This window comes from Neomonachus schauinslandi, chromosome 7 (assembly GCF_002201575.2).
Source record: "Neomonachus schauinslandi chromosome 7, ASM220157v2, whole genome shotgun sequence".
Lineage (NCBI taxonomy): Eukaryota > Metazoa > Chordata > Mammalia > Carnivora > Phocidae > Neomonachus > Neomonachus schauinslandi.
The window spans coordinates 20,241,533-20,262,249 of NC_058409.1; the positions used below are offsets into that span (position 1 = coordinate 20,241,533).

At 40.0% G+C, this 20,717-nt stretch overlaps 1 protein-coding gene across 2 annotated transcripts in view; it reads left to right on the top strand.

Annotated features, from left to right (window-relative positions):
* Positions 1-15,793: 15,793 nt before the first annotated feature.
* SLC12A2 (solute carrier family 12 member 2) overlaps positions 15,794-20,717 on the top strand; it is a 100,980-nt gene continuing 96,056 nt past the window's right edge. Inside the window, exon 1 of one of the 2 annotated variants that reach the window (XM_021702155.2) lies at positions 15,794-16,743. In XM_021702155.2, the coding sequence (XP_021557830.1) occupies positions 16,021-16,743 (723 nt within the window). In that variant the 5' untranslated portion in view covers positions 15,794-16,020. The remainder of the gene's footprint in view (positions 16,744-20,717) is intronic. The other variant, XM_044917091.1, reaches the window with a different exon arrangement.

The following is a 20,717-nucleotide window of genomic DNA, read 5'->3' on the forward strand; positions in this document are numbered from 1 at the left end:
GATGGTGGCAGAAGACATGAGACCCTACGGTCAGAAACAAAAGACTTTATTTTTCACAGTAATAGCAGTCAGAGATAATCAGCATTTGCATCAGTTCCCTAAGCCCCAATTCCCACAAGGTAACATGAAGAGAACCAGGTAAAACCTGCACATAGTGTCTATGTTACAAGAGAGGGATTTAGGGAACCTGAGCCTAGGGAACCTGAACCTTCTGTAATGGGCAGTGAGCATACCTGCTCTCTGCACCCAGAGAGACATTATCTCAATCTTCAAAGGCTGGTTGCTATACAAACATTAAAAAAAAAAAAAAGTCTGCAACAAGGCAATGTCCAAAAGATCCATGGAGAATTGTCTCTCAATAAATCTAAACTTGTTATCTACAGCTACCACCTTTAGCTTTATCATTCCAAAAGTAGACCTGAGCCAGAAAAGTATTATTTTCAGTATTCTCTTTAAAAAGCAGAGGAAATAATATATAGAGAGAGATTTCTAAAGGCAGTTTAAAATCTTAACATTTAAAAACTATTTTCAGCTACTTTGAAATTTCTGATATTGAGAAAGGTTTATTTTTTTTTTTTGACATAATGCTTTATTGTATCTTTCTGGCACATGGATGTTTGTACACAAATATACACATTTTTTAAAGAACATACTCTATATAGTTTAACAAATTTATCAGTTTTATTGGCTCAAATTAGAGCCAAGATCATTTTTTAAAATGTGCTGAAACAGGACATCAAAATATTCTCTGAATTAAACAATGGTCTCATTTAAAACTGATCCATTACAGAAGAATTTTCAAATCCTCGAGTGTTCTTCTATCTCCCTCATTAATTGCTTCATATCACCTTAATTTTTTTTATTATGTTATATTAATCACCATACATCATTAGTTTTTGATGTAGTGTTCCATGATTCATGGTGTGCATATAACACCTAGTGCTCCATTCAGTAAGTGCCCTCTTTAATACCCATCACCAGGCAAACCCATCCCCCCACCCCCCTCCCCTCTAGGAACCTCAGTTTGTTTCTCAGTGTCCATAGTCTCTCATTGTTCGTCTCCCCCTCCGATTTCCCCCCCTTCATTTTTCCCTTCCTACTATCTTTTTTTTTTTTTTTAAACATATAATGTATTATTTGTTTCAGAGGTATAGGTCTGTGATTCACAAATGGCCGACACATGAAAAAGTGCTCAACATCGCTCGGCATCAGGGAAATCCAAATCAAAACCTCAATGAGATACCACCTCACACCAGTCAGAATGGCTAAAATTAACAAGTCAGGAAACAACAGATGTTGGCGGGGATGTGGAGAAAGGGGAACCCTCCTACACTGTTGGTGGGAATGCAAGTTGGTGCAGCCACTCTGGAAAACAGTATGGAGGTTCCTCAAAAAGTTGAAAATAGAGCTACCCTACAACCCAGCAATTGCACTACTGGGTATTTACTCCAAAGATACAAATGTAGGGATCTGAAGGGGTACGTGCACCCCGATGTTTATAGCAGCAATGTCCACAATAGACAAACTGTGGAAAGAGCCAAGATGTCCATTGACAATGAATGGATAAAGAAGATGTGACACACACACACACACACACACACGCACACACACACGCACACACACACACACAATGGAATATTATGCAGCCATCAAAAGGAATGAATTCTTGCCATTTGCAATGACGTGGATTGAATTGGAGGGTATTATGCTGAGCGAAATAAGTCAATCAGAGAAAGACATGTATCATATGATCTCACTGATACTAGAAAGATTTATTTCTGAAAGGGTCCAGTAACTGATAAATTATATTTACCTTCTAACTAACTTCTTAACTGAATCTTACATTTTCTTTAGTGGAGGCACAATTTAGTGTTCAGTTCAACTTTGAATACTACAGCCCAAAATGTTTCTTTAAAGCTATCCTAGAATTTAACAAGAAATATACATTTTAAACAAAGATACTTAAACATGTTAGGAACATTTTTAATGTATGATCTGACCGGTATTGTAGTTTTGTTTAATTTCTAGAATTGGAGCCAAATAAAGTAGCTTTCTCACAGCACTAGAAATGCAACAGTGTTTAAGTAAAAATTAAGATGCAGTTTAAAAAAAACTCTTAAAGTTTAACAAGGCTATAAACCAAATAGCATTTAAATATTTAACAAGATGCATTTATTGAAAACAATAAGCTTTTGATATTCAGAATCTTTTAGAAAATCTTTAAATGACAGACCTGAGATAGTTACAATTCCCTCAGTCCAATATGAAACTTTCTTAACTTCTAAAACCAAAAGTATGAGGTCCAGTCTAAACTGGCCTGATGCTTCTATTAGCTTCTAGTAGGCCTGAGATGAAGAACTCTGGAGAAAGCAAGAATAGTTTGAGGCAATATGGAATCTCATGTTTCCAACTAGAACTCTGGTGGCTTTGAGTTTCTAGCCTATTTACTGAACAAAAGCCAAAGATAAGATTTGATGTCATACTAGGGGCACCTGGGTGGCTCAGTTGGTTAAGCGACTGCCTTCGGCTCAGGTCATGATCCTGGAGTCCCAGGATCGAGTCCTGCATCGGGCTCCCTGCTCGGCGGGGAGTCTGCTTCTCCCTCTGACCCTCCTCCCTCTCATGCTCTCTGTCTCTCATTGTCTCTCTTGCAAATAAATAAATAAAATCTTAAAAAAAAAAAAGATTTGATGTCATACTAGCTAATTTTACAAAGTAATTTATAAAAAGCTTTAAAATATATATGAAACAAGAACATAAGCTAAAAATGTCTTGCATGGCTGGTTCCTCCCCACTACTTATAACTGTTACTATTTATTTGAACTTGTTCAGTCTCTTAGTTTAATTTGGATTGAACTAGAAGTCATTTTGGCTTAGAACTGAGTCTAAGCTAGGCTCACATAGATTATTTCTATATATGCAAATAATAACTCATTTGGATGTCCTTAAGTGTTTTGAGGATCTTCATGTATCTGTTATCTTTTAAATACTCTATTATCTATTATAGGTTTCTAAAGCAAATATAAAGTCCATATAAATCAATTTCATTTAGTACAAGCCAAAGTTTATCCATGAATAAATTGTTGTAAGAGATGCTGGAATTTCTGACAGTATTTGATACAGTGTTTCAGATGAAGTGAGCACATGAAAATGAAGGAAGGTTGGAGAGAGAAGGTTGTATTCTCTAACTTTTTAGGGTATATACTTTATGTCTGATAAGATGCTGTCCCTTACTAATCATACTTTCCTACCCATTGATTTTTAGGGCCACTGAAGGGAGAAGGAAAGAGTAGTCATTTAAATGTTAATCACATTTTTGTTTGACGACCAAAACTGATTAGCTTCATCATATTCATGATCTATAGCGGTTCCTAGAAGGATGTTCACACATACATCTTTGCAAAAAAGAATAAAAAGGCTGAGCTATTTGTGAGCTAAATTTAGCTGTCTTTATAAATTGACAAAGCAAATGACAACACATGAAATAGGCTTCTAAGCAATTTGCAAGTTATGTACAACATGAAAATTGTAAGATTAAAGCCTATGTAGAAAAAAGTTATAAAGTGTAAAAATTAACCAAAATAGGAAAAGTATCTGCAACACATAATAGACAAAAATGTTAATTTCTTTAATTTGTAATAAGTTTTACAAATTACTCAGGGAAAAGATGCAACTATCCAACAGAAAAACAGGAAAAGGATACTAACAGGCAGTTGACAGAAAAAGGAAAACAAATGGAATCATGCTCAACTTCACTCATAATTAAATAAATGCAAACCGAATTATATTTTCAACTATCTGAACAGCAAAGTATTCTGACAATATACAGTGCTGACAAATAGTCATTGATTAAAAGGTAAATTAATACAGCTTTTTGGAGGGCAATTTTGCAGTATATATCAAAATTTAAAATGCTTATACACTATGAACCATAATTCTGTAATTACAAATGTACCCAATGAATAAGCTCTCAAATATTACAAGCTATATATATTCCAGTGTATTTACGGATCCATCACTGGTAATAATAAAAACTTGGACATGACCTAAATATCCATTAATTAGTCTGCCTGGTTAAATAAATTATCATATACCCAACCAATGCAATATTATTAATAATAATAATATATTAATATAACATATTATATATGACACATTATGTATTTTTATAGTGTATATTGATATATGTCATCCACATTGAGATACCTTTTAAAACTAATGACTGGAAAAGAATTGGTTTCCATCCTTTCTACATGGTATTTTAATTTTAAAATGAAATACAATACCATAACATTTGTTTTCCTCACTCAGGAAACTTAGCAAATATCTGAAGAGATGCTAAAGAACCTTAAAAATAATAATTCTTGGTACAAACACTTTATTGGACAACAGTTTGTCCTCCATGGTTTGTCACCTTCTATAGACAGATGATGATCTACCAAACGTAAAGAACATACCCCGTGAACCAGCAATACCCTCCTAAATACAGAACCTACAAAAACTTACACATACTCACCATGACATGTATACTAAATTGTTCATGGCAGCAATGGTCACAATAGCAAAAACAAAAACTACCTGGAAACCACCAAAATATTCATTAACAGCAGAATGGCTACATCAATTGGGGTATATCAATACAAGGTAATACTATAGTGTTGTGAAAATAAATGTACTACCACACATACAACATAGATCAACTCTTCAAACATAAGCCAAAATGAAGCAAGGCACAAAAAAACCCCTGCAGTATGAATCTATTTATATTTTGTTTAGGGATATATATGCATATAAAAAACCAAGGAAATGACCTCAGTCTATCTGGGAGTAGGATAAAAGGGTTGTGAGATGCAAGGGGTATACTTGGGGGCTTCTGGGGGCTGGGCAATGATACGTTTCGTGACTTCGATGGTGGCTTATACAGATATTTGCTTTGTAATTTTTATCAAGAGATACATATATATCTTAAACACTTCCCTATATATATGTTACATATCATAATAAAATAAAGCAGTCAAAACTATTCTGCATCAAAACCATGTTTCACATAAACCAACACTGATTCCAAAAGATATCTTATTCTAGTCGGCAAGGAGTCAAAGGATTGTAGAATGAATTCTAAAGTTTGGGCATTTATAATCCAAAAATAAAGCACAGAGAGACTGATTGTGAAACTGTGTCTAAACCATCACAATAAAAATCAGTACCAGTACTAAGAATATTCTGTATTTAGATGAGAAGATAGAATTTCTGATTCTTTCTTCATTATTACATCTTTAATATTCATTCCTAAGTCAGATATAGGTCATTCCTTTTCAAGAATATTATATTTCTTGATGAATTTATTTCATAAATTGCAAATCCTCTTAAACAATCACACTAACGTATCCTTTTTATCATCACTGCTCATATTCACCTAGCCTGCACAGAATCTGAGAGCCGAACAAAAGAGTACCATGCAGCATGTCCAGAGACTTAAAATCATCTAGTTAAGAAAAAAAACTCTTCTGAACTCATGCACAATATTCAAATATGGTGGTAGAGATGGTGAAGGAGGAAGAAGAAAAGATTTGAATTGCTACCGCATGCGTGCAGAGCCTGTATGCACGCGCGTGCGCACACATGCACACACACACACACACACACACACCATTTTATAAGGGGAAAACCCTTTTAAAATGTTAGCTATGTATTAATCTTGATGTTTCTAGATACATTTTCAGTTTCCATGTTCAACATAACTACCATTTTAATGCTAGTATTAGGATGTTTTATAACCCTTTAAAATGCATGTTTCTACCCACTGGCAAGACTCCTCATCATAGAAAATACCAGAACTCCATAGGTTTTGGCTGTCCACATGAATGCCCAGTAAAAGATATTTCCCAACCTGCTATGCATAGTGAAGTGCCTAAATCTTGGTCAACAGGATGCAAGTGTGCATGCGCATGCGTGTGTGCGTGTGTGTATGTGTTGTGTGATGCTAAGAAAGTTGCTTGTTTTCTAATCTCTAGTTCCCCCTTCCCATTGACTGAAAACTAGCAAGAAGTGAAGCAAGTACCTCTGACCCAGAGAATGAGAGCCTCCTTCCTGATGAGAAGGCAGAGCTGCCTGGCAAGCTTGAGACATAACATTTCCTGACTGCTTGTCTGAGTAAAAGATATATGCCGATCTTATTTAAACATTGAAAGTTGAGGATACTGTTGAAGTATATTCTAACTTTAGAACCTAAATACTCAGTTAAATTATTTGTATAAAATTGTCTCATACAAAATCATTGTCTCATACAAAAGCAAAAATAAATGTTACAAGAGTTAGGGGATTAAAAATAAAACCATAAATCGAAACATATACATATTAATTTTTGTACATGAGCTTATAATGGCAAAGATCTGTCTAAACATTACATCAAAGGTAAAAATAACAAAGAAAAATACTGAAATACTTGACAGCAATACATTTTTTAAATAATTGAATGCTGACACTACATGAACAAAACTACAATGCAACTGACAAATGGAAGAGAACCAATTCAGTTTAAGGTTTATACATGTGGTACATAAAAAGCTCTTAAAATTGATAAGCAAAAGATAGAAAAATGGCAAAGAACGTTGTATAAATACTGATTCTTGTTGCAAGCCATAGGAACCAACTATGGTCAACTTAAAGTGAATTACTGGGAAATATGAGAAAGTTAAAAGGAAGAACCGGATGCAGAAAGGACAAGAGACGTAGTTCCAGAGGGTTTTGGTAGCATGAATTACTATACAGGTTTCTATGAGTGCTGTCACCGGAATAAATGGGCAGGTTCCTGGAAGCAGACAGAGGTGGAAGATGGCATACAGAAGGTTGGCTGGGAAGTGCTCTCAGGAGATACACCCATGAGGAAATGGGGAAGGCAGGACTGGGCAGAGGGAGAAGCAGACTCACAGGGAGGATGCAGATGAAGCCTCTGCCAGTCCCCAGGCAAGGCAGTTCTCTAGTGAGGGAAGCAGTGAGGAATGAGCAGCTAATAGCCCCAGCAACTGGACTTATTTTCTGACTTTGCATCACACCACTCAAAATCCAAAACTCTTGGGAGAGCCAGATGGCACATTTGTTAATGTGCTCTCAATTTGGCTGGGGTAGGCAAGGTCCTTGAATATTATATCCTTCAAAACTGCACATAAGGTCATTCCCATACCCCACCAAAAAACACATGTATGCTATTACCAGAACAAGGCAGAATGGAAGCCAGACTTTCAGGAAACAACAACAGTCTACTATAGACATCAATAGGCAATTGATATATATATATATATATATATATATATATGTGTGTATGTGTATATATATATAAATGATTTATATTATTAATAAATTTTAAAAAGTTCACCCCCACCAGCAATCAAGGATTGAAAATTAAACCATTTTTTTACTAATCAGATTGACAAAGATAAGAAGATCCTTCTCAAAATTTGTAAGGGTGGTGGAAGACAAGCACTCAAGTACAATGCTGATAGAAGAATACATTGATATAAGCTTTAGAAAATCAATTTTGCAATGTATGCCAGAAGTTTTAACAATACACATACCTTGCAATTTCACTTCTAGGAATTTATCCTAAGGAAATAATCAATTATGAAGAAAGACATATGCATAAAGCAATTCAGCATTGCTTGTTATATTTGTAAAGGAAGGAAATAAACTAAACATTCAAAAAATAGGATAGATTCAGTAACTTATGATAAACCCAAATGATGCAATATTATGAAGACATTAGGAATCATGCAGTTGCAAGATATTTATATATACAGAAAGATGTTCATGTTAGTGGTAAGTTTTAACAATTACAAAAGATAAAAAAAATTGTTTAAAACCAAAAGGTAAATGTTATTTTAGGATGATGGCATTATATTTCCCTTTTATTTTTCCTAGGACTTCTGTATTAAATATAGATTACTTTTATAATTAGAAAAATATCTAATTAATGGACCTCATAAATATGAACTTTTTAATTTATATTCTAGAATTTCAGGTCTTTGGAAATTGGTAGAAAAAGAATTAGACTTTTAGTGAAAATTTCTTAAAAATTTAAAAACAGTTTTTAACTAATCCAAGAGTTGACTCTTGGGGCCAGATCTGACGTCTGATGTGATAAGCCCAGTTTTAAGTAAAAACAATTACTTGTACTGTAAAAATCTGTCTTTACCTTGACAATCATCAGTTGTTGTTTTTTTTAATTGGAATATTGTACCTAATAGTTTTGGCCCACATTTAAAGGCAGATTAAATTGCCTGGAAAGGGCCCAGAGGAAAGTAATAAAAATAATTATGTATTTAGAAATTGGGCTCTATAATGACATGTAAGAGGAAATCATTTAGAAACTAAAACAAAAAGTAACCTTACATCTTATGGGTTACCATAACCTAGACTAGGACAAGAAGCACGAATTTGAATTATTAGAAGAATAATTTAGCCATTAGGAAGAATGTCCTATTCTTAAATAAGCATTTGAGTGTTTATTACATGTCTAATACTATGGCTTTAAGAGCTTGTAATCGTTATAATGTGTTACTAAAGAAAAAAATGTTTTTTGCGGGGGCGCCTGGCTGGCTCAGTGGATGGACCATGCGACCCTTGATCTCAAGGGTTGTGAGGTCGAGCCCCATGCTGGATGTAAAAAGCAATGTTTTTTTTTTAAAGTGTCAATGGTAGAATAATTATTCTATTTTTCAAAGTAGTGGCTTACTTCATAATCCTTAAGATCTCTTCCATGTTTATGGTTTTTTTGTATTTCAGGCATCTTAAACAATTATAAAAACATACCTCAACTGTACTTACAGTTTTTTGAAAGTGAAAAATGGATTAATCATTAATGAATATAATAGAGAACAGAAAATTAGAGATTTTTCATGAATAGTGAATTTAGTTACGGGATACATTGCAATATTTGACTCCATAAAGGGGTGGGGCAATTAAACTATTAGGATGTGTATTTTTTAAGTGTTGGCATGTTATGTTGTTAACCTCTATTTTTTTGGAAAGTATAGTAAATACAGTGAATACAGACAAAACATTACTATACCACACTTTAGCATGTAACATACATTTAGTATATAATGGTTTTAGTAACAAACCACTAATTTTAAAAGGGCCCAGTAAAAAGAGTAAGTGGCTTAAAGGTGAACATGGAACAAATCCTCAATCTAGGGTATTGTTTCATCTTCCAAATAAGTGGCAGGAAAATGATGCTAACAACTGCTTTAAAAAAATTACAAACTCTGTAATAGAAAAAAGGAGCTTACATACTAATCAAAAAATCACTTAAATCCCTCTCAAAAACAAAACAGAAAGCAAAATTTAAAAACTAAATAGGACACACCCACAAAAAAGATACAACTTAAAAGTCTTGACTATTGTTTCTTTTTTTTAATAAAATATTTAATGTTTGTATATATGAGGACTTAACATGTGTCTGGTACTGTTCTAAGCACATTACAGGTAGTAAGTGATATAATCCTCATAAGTCTATGAGGTAGCTACCATTATTATCCCTAATTTACACAGGAGCAAACTGAGGCACAGAGGTCACACTAGCCCAAGTCACATGACTAGGAGCCAGGGAAGCTAAGATTCAAATCCAAGTAGTCTGGCCAAGGAGACCATGACTATAACCACTAAGCTATTTTGTGAAAGTATTTGCTTCATATATTAATATTTGACAACAATTTTGAACTTCAAAGTTCGCAAATGTTCACAGCCTACAGAGTTATAAGTATTAAATCTGTGCAGACAGAAAATAATTTTCTTTTTTTTTTTTAATATTTTATTTATTTATTTGAGAGAGAGGGAGCACATGAGAGCGGGGAGGGTCAGAGGGAGAAGCAGACTCCCTGCCGAGCAGGGAGCCCGATGCGGGACTCGATCCCGGGACTCCAGGATCATGACCTGAGCCGAAGGCAGTCGCTTAACCAACTGAGCCACCCAGGCGCCCGAAAATAATTTTCTAGTACAAAATTTGAGTGAAAAAGATTTCCTTGACTAGCTTTATTACAAATACATGCATAAGTGGAAGTGGGGAATGAAAAGAGATTGAGACTACGTTTATTTTAAATGTGTTTGCTATGAATGTACTGCTTGGATAAGATTTAAATTCGATAAAACACTGAGCTGTCTTTTTTGAAAGCTGTAACTTACAAATATAAATTTTTAAAGAAGAATGTGATTGAGACTTGAGTAAGAAAACAAAATTATGACATTTACAGCATAAACAAGCTTCTCTAGGGTAACTTTTTTTCCATGATAGGATAATAACTTTGTCAAGAAAAAATACCATTGATCTAATCTGTATGCAGAATGCCAGCTAGTAAAAAAGGAAAACCATAACCAGGTGGAATATGAGCACACACAGCACATCCAAGTACAACTCACCGTAAAACAACAACAACAACAACAAAGCCCCAAATGCTGATTTTAAAGTCTCCACATGGTTTTGTACCTCACTTGTTCTAAATCTGCACATATGAAGAGTTGTAGATCTAAACATAATCTATGTCTCCTTTTAGGATTTTTAGTATTTGTTAACTGAGAGGCTTGGAATAACAACCTAAGTCCCCTCTAGTCCTAAAATTCTAAGTACATTCAATACATACTAGTAAATGCATTGACACATACAATGCCACAGGCTGACTTTTTGGCAAAAGGGGAAAGTAAGCAAAATGATGGGGGTACTCCATCGTGGCACGGACAACTAGTCTGTTTTCCTCAAGGTTAGTCTCTAAATTGACACATGGTAAATCTGATCACCAACTGTTTGCTGACAGTGAAATAACAGAGACCTCTCCTGACAGTGTCTCTAAAAGTTTCACGTGCACATTTTGATTCTATCTCCTGGAACCCTTGCTCCTCCCCATTATCCTCCCATTGTGTTGGCTAATATAGGTTACTACATTCAATATATTATCACTTTTCATCTTTTTCCATCTCTTGGCCCAATTTAACTCAGCTGATCTTACTTCAAAAATGACTTCATCTGGTTCCCCTTTCATCTCTCAGGCCACTCCTTCTTTTATCTAGTTTTTACATGTTGGAATTACACAAAGCTGGACTCTAGATCTTCTTTGAACTCTATACCTATGCTGTTCAATATGGCAGCCACTAGCTCATGGGACTATTTAATAAACTCAAGAAAATAAAATTATATATTCAGTTCCTCAGTTGCACTAGGCATTTCAAGTGCTCAATAGCCACAAGTGGCTCATGGTTATTATACAGGACAGCATTAATATAGAATATTCCCACCACTGCAGAAAGTTCTATTGTACAGTGCTGCTCTATACCATCCCACTGAGTGATCTTACTCATGTCCATGGTGTCAGTTACCTGTTTGCAGAAGACTCACACATTTGTACTCTGTCATACAAACTTCTCCTTCGAGCCCAAGACCCATGTAGCCAGTTTCTTAACTTTTCCATTTGGATGTCTCCAAAGTACCTCAAGCCCAATATGCTCTAGACCAAATTTCTCATATTCATCTCCAAACCTAGTTTTGGAATGTTCTTTTTCTCACCAATGTTACCATCATCTAACCCCAGGTAAACAAGTTAGAAAATTCATCCTTTATTCTCCTTCATTCCTTCAATCCATTTCCAAGTCCTTTGAGTTACCTCTGAAGTATCTCTCAAATTTTTCCCTTTCCTCATCTCCCGTGTATCCCCCACAATGCAGAGTTTGATTAGTGGAGCAATCTCCCTGAATTCAAATCCTGATTTGGGCTGAGTGACCTTGGAGAAGTTACTTAATCTTTTTTCCTTGACCAAGTTTTTCATCCGTAAAACGGGGGTAATGCTATGATTTTCTTCATGGTGTTGTTGTAAGACTTAAACAAGATTATGAATGCGGAGTTTAGCACCGAATCCAGGACATAAATTCCATATAAATGTTAGCTACTAGTTATTCCATATAAATGTTAGCTATTCGCTATTATCCCAAGCCTAGATTACTGAAATTGTATCCTGTCTTTCTTATTCTTGCTCCTCTCCAATCTTCTGCCCACAATATAACTAGAGAGACTTTTAGTGAAGTTAAATCTGATCATGTCCCCCTCTATCTCCCTGAAAACCCATTAATGGTTGTATAAGATGCTTTTAGAATAGATAGATTCATCTCCTATCTCTCTGGTCCCTTGAGCTCTATGCTTTAACCAAACTGGCTGCAGGCTCCTTAGCCAGGCCATGTTCAGTCCATGAGGGCTTTTGTTCACAATATTACCCTTTTTTGAACTGCCCCCTCCTCCCCGCCCCTGGAAGTTATCATCCCTCAGACCTCAGCTGAAAAGTCATTTCCTCCCTCACTAAGTCTGGTCCCTCTATTTTGCATTCTCATTGTACCATGTTCCAGTCTGTCCTAGAACGTCTCAGTTTTTAACTACCCATTTATATGAGTGACTACTATTTATTACTACACATGTATTTGTTTCCTCCAACAGACATCTCAGACTAAGTTCCTGATATGCCTCCTACCCAAGCCTGCTCCATTCAGCATCTCCTCCACCTCAGAAAATAGCAACACTATTCTTTCAGTTACTCAAGCCAAAACCCTTGGATTCTCTTTTACACTCCACAACTATCAGAAAATTCTACTGCCTCCCTAGAATTCAACCATTTCTCCCCTCGCCCCCTGGCCCCTTTTCACTGCTACCCATCCTGGTCAAAGCCATATCATCGCTTCCTGGATTGCTGAGTTGCCTCTTGACACATCTCCTTGTTTCTTTCTTTAGCCCCACCATTTAGATTCTTGTGTATTTACAAGGCAGTTAGATTGATGCTTTAAATATATGTCAAATCATGTCTTTCCTCTACTCACTCTCTTAATAACTTGCCATCTGCTAAGGAGTTAAGTGATCTTGCCACCCAAATCCATATGTGGAAGCCCTAACTTTTCCATGTGACTACATTGGAGATAGTGCCTTTTGGAGAATAAGATTAAATGAGGTCATAAAGGTGGAGCACTGACCCGACACAACTGGTTCCCTTATAAGAAGAGACACCAGATTTCTCTCTCCACCATGTGAGGACACAGTGATAAGACAGCTGCCTGCCTGCCAGGAAGAAAGCCCTTACCAGAAGCTGACCATGCTCGCGCCCTGCTTAAGACTTTTCAGCTTCCAGAACTGTCAGGAAATACATTTCTATTATTTAAACAACTCAGTCTATGGTATTGTGTTAGGACAGTCCAAACTAATATACCATCTCACTCAAATTAAAAACCAAAGTCCTTTCAAAAGCCAAAGGGGTCCATTCTGGTCTCTTATGCCCCCGATCCCTAAACTCTTACACAATTTCCCTTGATTCTCCGCATCCCTTAAGCAGGCCTATAGGCCCCACTGGCCTACATGCAATTCCAAGAACAAGTCAGGTATGCTCTCTCACCTTGCAGTTTTTGTTTTTCTTCTGCTTGGAACACTATTTTCCCAAATATACATATCTCTCACTACCTCACTCAAATGTCACCTTCTCAGTTTCCATGACAAATTTTGCCACCTCCATCTCACACACATATCCCATTCTCCTCCCTTCACGTGCACCACTAGCAACGCTATCTATTGTATCCATTTAACTTTATTGCCTCTCTCTCCCCAGCTAGACTATGATTTCCATGAGGGAAGCGACTGTCTGCTTTGCTCATTGCCATATCCCCAAAACACAGAGCACCTCATGGTAAGTGCTTACCTTTTGTTCAGCTCAATGAATGTTGAATTTCAACAGCTACCAAATTAGCTACGGTACCACACAGATCAGCTACTGAGGCAGCAATGCCCCAGTAGCAACTGTACTGCCTAAAGGGCCACCTGATTTTTCTGGCCTCTCCTGGTTTTCTCCTATCACTAAAGCTGAAGAGGAACTTTAAAAACCGTGGCTACATGATCGGAGCGTGATTCCTTCCTCTCTCCATTTTTACAACAGAAATAATAAATTTAGACGAAAAGTTGCCAAGGTCGACTAAGATCATGGGTATCACAATTTCTTGAAAATTGTCTGGTTGCAACTTTGTTCACAGCATTTCCAAATAATTCTGCGAACTCTAGGGCTCTTGGGTCATAGTTCCAGGGTTCAACCAAGGAGGGTGCTTATCCCCAGAAATAAAATTTTAAAATACATAAATACAAATAAATAAAAGACGAGTGAGTGATGGAAGAAACAGTTCGTTGTCGTTATCTGCTTTTATGTGGAGCTGTGGGTAGAATTTAGTTTAAAAATAGATTCTGCTGCTGGGCGCCTGGGTGGCTCAGTTGGTTAAGCGACTGCCTTTGGCTCAGGTCGTGATCCCGGGGTCCTGGGATCGAGTCCCGCATCGGGCTCCCTGCTCGGCGGGGAGCCTGCTTCTCCCTCTGACCCTCTCCTCTCTCATGCTGTTTCTCTCTCGCTCGCTCTCTAATAAATAAATAAATAAAATCTTTAAAAAAAAAAAAGAAAAATAGATTCTGCTGCTAAGAAAGTTGCAAAATCACTATATCTCCCTACATTTCACAGAAGAGAAAACAGGCCTGCAGAGGAGAGGAGGAAAACAGGAATTCTTCACAACCTAAACCACGCCGAAAGTTCCCGGTTAGTGCTCCACAGTTAGTCATGGCTCTACGGTTAGTTACTGCTGTGTATTCGCTTCTGAGCTGAGCTTCCCATCATTTTTGGAAATGCCTCAAGCTAAGAATCGTCTTGAAACGATACGGTATCACAACTTAGCTCCCTTCTCACCTTCAAACATCACAGCTTTTAAAATACAGGTGTCATCGAAGTGTGGACACACCCACTGCATCTCCACGGGAGTGTTTCTGGTTATGCAAATCTAACGCGGCCAGGCGGGGAGTCGACCGCTTCAAAGGCGGCTCAGAGGAAATCCTGCCTCCCCCTAGGCTCAGGCCTGGAGTAAGGGCGGGCAGTCGTGGCCGGCCGGAGCCGCGAGCCGACCTCGCCTGGGGGCGCACCTTGCCGGCAACTCCGGAAGCACCTGCGGGCCGGACGGGAAAATCCCCGGCATCACCCACCGGAGCGGGGGGCGACCGGCAGCTCTAGCACCGCCTCGGGTACCACACGCCTGAGGTGAAGCGGCCCTGTAGCCCGGCAGCATCTCGCGAGATCTCGCCGGCTCAGCCCAAGTACTGCGAGCTCAGAACTTAAAAAAAAAAAATTTTTTTAAAAAAAAGGAAAAAGAGAAGAGAGAGATTGGAGAGAGAGAGAGAGAGAGAGAGAGCTCCTGAAGCCTCCGCGGTGGTGGCAACTGCCGCGGGCGCATCAGCAGTCGGCGTGCGCCGAGGCAGGACTCCGACGCCCGTTCGCCCGCCGGGCTGGGCGCCGTTCGCAGCGGGCTCTGCCGAGGCCTGGGCCGCCGGCCCACTGACGTGCAGCCCCAGGGGCGGGGAGAGAGGGAGGCGGCCGGGGGGCCCTCTCCTCTTCGCCGCAAAGGGGGCGGGGGAAGGAGGTGGAGGGGTGGGAGGAGGGCGACGGAAGAGGAGGTAGCGGCGCGGAGATCCCGGCGACGGCGGTGAGGCGGCACGGCGCCGCGCCTGCTCCCTGATCGCGCTGCTCGTGCTGCTCGCGCTGCCCGAGGCCCGGCGCGGACTGAACGGACGCGATCCTCGCGCAGGCAGCTCTAGCGTGGGGTCTGGCAGAAGCCCGGGAGGGCCGGCCCGCCGAGGGAGCGTCTGCCGCGCGACACTGCGGGACCGCGGGTGGGCGGGCTGAGGGGCGGAGGAGCCGCCGACCCCGCCTCCCGCGTGCTGCTGCCGGAGCCGCCACCGCTGCGGCCCCGCGGAGGCTTTAAACAGCGGGGCCCGCCCCGCGCCTACTGCACTCGCGCGCCGACTCGGCTGCCGGCTGTGTTTGTGCTGGTCCGGGCTAGCGGCGGCGGCGGCGGCGGGCGGGCGGGCGGAGGGGCGAGCGATTCCGTCACCTGGCGTTGCGGCCGCGGGCACCGCCGGCGGAGGGCGTGCAGCCCGCGACGTCCGCCAGGCTCTCGGAGTCTGCCGGGGGTCGGGCGGCGATGGAACCGGGGCCCACGGCGCCCTCCTCCGGCGCCCCGAGGCTGGCCGGGGTCGGGGAGACGCCGCCAGCTGCCGCGCTGGCCGCCGCCGGGGTGGATCTGCCCGGCACTGCCGTGCCCTCAGTGTCGGAGGATGCTGCGGCCGCGAGCCGGGGCGGTGGCGGGGTCCGCGGTGAGGGCGCCGCGGCAGCCGGGGACGGACTGGGCAGACCCCTGGGGCCCACCCCGAGCCAGAGCCGCTTCCAGGTGGACCTCGTTTCCGAGAACGCGGGGCGGACTGCGGCGGCTGGGGCCGGGGCTGGGGGTAAGGAGACCCCAGCGGACGGGAAAGCTAGCGGCGAAAGCGGGCCAGGCAAGGGCAGCGAGGAAGCCAAGGGCCGCTTCCGCGTGAACTTCGTGGACCCGGCTGCCTCTTCATCTGCTGACGAGAGCTTGTCGGATGCGGCGGGGGTCGGAGGCGACGGGCCCAACGTGAGCTTCCAGAACGGCGGGGACACAGTGCTGAGCGAGGGCAGCAGCTTGCACTCGGGAGGCGGCGGCGGCAGTGGGCACCACCAGCACTACTACTATGATACCCACACCAACACTTACTACCTGCGCACCTTTGGCCACAACACCATGGACGCCGTGCCCAGGATCGATCACTACCGGCACACCGCAGCGCAGCTGGGCGAGAAGCTACTCCGCCCCAGCCTGGCTGAGCTCCACGATGAGCTGGAAAAGGTGAGCTCTCCCAGCCCTCCCTCATTCCCAAGCGCTGGTCCTCCGGTCCTCGCGGACCGCGGGGATGTGGCCGCCGGCTCGCCATGGGTGAGGTGGCGGGAATGGACGTGCGCGACCCGTGGCATCTCTGCAGTCAGCTGTCAAGGGTGGGATTGCGGAGGAATGTAACTTAATCTCTTAAAAGTTTGCAGCGGGTTAAGCTAGTTAGGTAATAGAAGAGAGTGCATTTAACAATCTTCACCATCCACTTGTGTATCTGGTGTACGTTTTCTTTCTCACCCACGCTTAACAGTCTTAACATCCCTCTGAATGATAGTTGTGCTTGTGGGCCCCGAGAAGGGAGTGTGCGGGAGGTTTAGGTGAGGATGGCTCTGGGGAGAGAGTGGAGAGCACCTACCATCTTTTTAGATGTCCTTTTTAAAGGTTGTGTTGTATGGTTTATGTATACCTATTAGGGGTCCCGAGAGTGGGAACAGTAGTGTTTGAAAAGAAAATCTTAACAGGGTGTGTTTGTGGTCTATGAATTATTAAAGCTCAAATTACTGCTGTCTTGAATATGCAAAGGATTATACAAATCTTAGGATACCCTGTTGCTGATAATGGCATAAATCTATTTTTATTATTATAAACTTTTTGGGCAAGGACTATATAAAAAGTTGGGGGGCAAAGTGTAAAATAGGGGGAGGGGAAAGAAAGAAACAAAAGAATTTTTTTTTTCCCCTCTGTGGAGGAGGTCTAGATTGAAAGACATTCAGGGGTCTTGTGTAAGTAGTTACACTTTGTTAAAAGAAAACCATCCCTAAAAGTCTACTGGTTTCCATAATTCTATTTTTTATGGCCACATCCAATTTTTATTTCTTCAGGGTGTAAAATTATTATTTTGAGATAACTTCAATGCTTTTGAAATTTGATTAATATTTAACTTGTATGAGTTGGGATTACTTGACGCCTGCTTTAACAAGTGTAAAATGATTACGTTGATGAAATTTTGTGAATGCAAAGAGTTGGTACCACCTGGGCTGAGATGTGATAGTGTGGAAAAGTTTAAATACAGAAAGTATGTAATTTTTTCAGGGGTGATTGTTTGATCTCATACACTCATTTTATACAAGGCTGTACTTGTCCTAGTGTTTGATAATGTAACATTCATACAGTTTGAAATAATTACAGAGGTCCCAATCCTTACAGCTTACTGATTCTTTAAAAGCCTGACATCATTTAGCTTTGGATAATACTACTTCTGTTACTCCATTATGGTATTTTGTCATATCAGAAGACAAACAATTTTTAAAACATTTATACTCTTGTAGTTTCTTTCAAATTTATTTTTATCCTAACCAAACTCCAAATCTCTGTAAAGTAGATGTATAGCTGGTAATTTCCCTTTTATTATGGCATTTTTATTATTAAAAATATCATATGCTGTATTTCAGATTGGTTGCACCAAAGCTGAATAGTTAAGTAGTAAGGCAGTCTATATTTACCCATAAGTTTTTAAAAGGGTTTTTGAATTGAAGGATATTATATACCTTGAACTTGTAAACATCCTAGGAAAGTTTTTGTTATTCTAAAATCTATGAACAACAAAGCACTTCAGGTTCTCCAAAACTTGAGGGTTTTTTGTTTGGGTGTTTTTGATCAGTTTATAGTGTCTTAAAAAGAAAACTTGTATTGTTAGCTGTAGAGTTGAAACAGCTACCCAACCTGTGAGCCTCATCTTCCTCAGCTTTGGGGTTATTTTGAAGATTAGAAAAGAAAAGAACATCAAGGCCCATGTTCAGTGCCTAGAAAATAATGGCTTATGTAGTTATTATTATTTTTTCTGCATTTATTTTTTTCTATTTTTTTAATTAACGTATAATGTAATATTTGTTTCAGGGGTACAGGTCTGTGATTCATCAGTCTTACACAATACACAGTGCTTACCATAGCACATACCCTCCCCAATGCCCATCACGCAGCCACCCCATCCCTCCCACCACCCTCCACTCCAGCAACCCTCAGTTTGTTTCCTGAGATTGAGTGTCTTATGGTTTGTCTCCCACTCTGGTTTCATCTTGTTTCTTTTTTCCCTCCCTTCCCCTATGATCCTCTGTCTTGTTTCTCAAATTCCTCATATTAGTGAGATCATATGATACTTGTCTTTCTCTGATTGACTTATTTCACTTAGCATAATATCCCCTAGTTCCATCCATGTTATTTTGATCTATGTTGGCCTTTCAGAAAGTACAGAAACTCTAGGGTTTCAGTTTAGATTCTCTTAATTCCTACATGATGAATGTAGTGTATAAATGTTATGTTCATAGCTCCATTTATGCAACAGGTAGTGTAATGAATTCTTTGTAGTTTTTTTTTTTTTTTTTTTTTACCTTCTGCCACTTGGGTCCTTTATGGTCGGTCAGTTAAAAAGGTTTATTAGATTAAGCATAGAACCTCATATGGAAAATAATTTTGTTTAGAATTTCGCAAATGGACTGAAGAAACACGTCATGTTAAGGAGTACAGATCTGACTATAGAGACTAACTGCTGTTGAAGGAGGGCAGGAGAGGTTCTAGCGTAGTTTGACTAGATCCCCAAAAGTTGTTCCTCACCCTGTCTGTATATACTTTTACCTCCATAAAACCTATTCTAATGCTTTTAGCCCTCAGTGAATCATCGTGTTTAGAATTTTGTAGCATTTAATTCTAGCACTTGATTGATGTCACACAGTCTACTTTGATCACTAAGTGCTTCAGTTTCCACCTTAACTGGATCTAACTCTGTGCTAGGTTTTATAAAAGAACAAAAGAAGTAAAAGACAAGCACTCTAGAAACCTGTTAGGGGAAAGGACTATATAGTCTTTTTTCTACTTGAATTCCTTTCTTTACCCACCACTGTGACTTTAAAGTTTTTTCCCTGAAAATCCAGATGAAGTGGAATAGTGCACTCCCATGGTGTCTTATGCAGCCATTGTAGAGCCAGGACTTATGAGTTTTCCATTTGTCAAATTTTTACTGGAGAGAGGAGTTTCTTAAGTGTTGGCCACATGGCTCTTGGTACTGTGGGATAATGGAGTGGTTAGCAAAACATATACTTTGTTTAGATATACCTTAACCAAATGGTTGCACAAGTAAGATAGTTACAAGCTTTATTTTCAGGCTTATGTGAGGAAAGTGTAGGATACTAGTAAGGATATAAAGAGACCTAATTTTAATTCGGATTGGGGAGGTCTTTTTCAAGAAATGTGACACTGAAGCTAAAACCTAAAGGGTAAGTTAATGATAGGGCAGAACAGCATTCCAGGCCAAAGAAACAGTGTGTGTAAATACAGTGAGAGGAGAGAGTGGTATGTCCAAAGAACTGTAAGAACTATAGGAGGCCAGGAGAAGATATTATTATAAATGTAGTGGCAAGTTATTGAAGGATTTTTCATGAGGTAGCAACATGATCTGTTTTGTTATATCATCTCTGGCTGCTGGATAAAGAATGGATTGGCAGGAGCAACAATGGAAGCAGGGAGACCCAAGCTATTACTGAGTTACAGATAATAAGAGTTGGTGGCAGAATGAATCGCATGCAGGTGGATTGGATGTGGGAGTGAAAGAGGAGCTGATTCCCAGGTTTTGGACGAGCAACTGAATAGACGGTGCTACTATTGAGATGGTGAATACAGGAGGAGGACTAGATTTGAGAGGGGAAAGAAGGAATTGTGTTTGAGTAGTAGTTTATAAGACATCTTACTCCAAGAGTCATTTTGAGGGAGGAGGGCAGAATATATATCTATAGGAATGTGTATGTGTTTGTGTGTATATGGTATGTACACATGCATGTGTATATATGTACGTGTGTATATACATGTGTATATCTAATACAAAGAAGTGTATGTGTGTGTGTATAGAGAGAGAGTGTCTAAAGTCATGGACTTGAAATGACTCCGGGAGAGTGGGTAGATAACAGAAAAGAAATGGGGTCTGGGATTAGGCGTAGAGAATA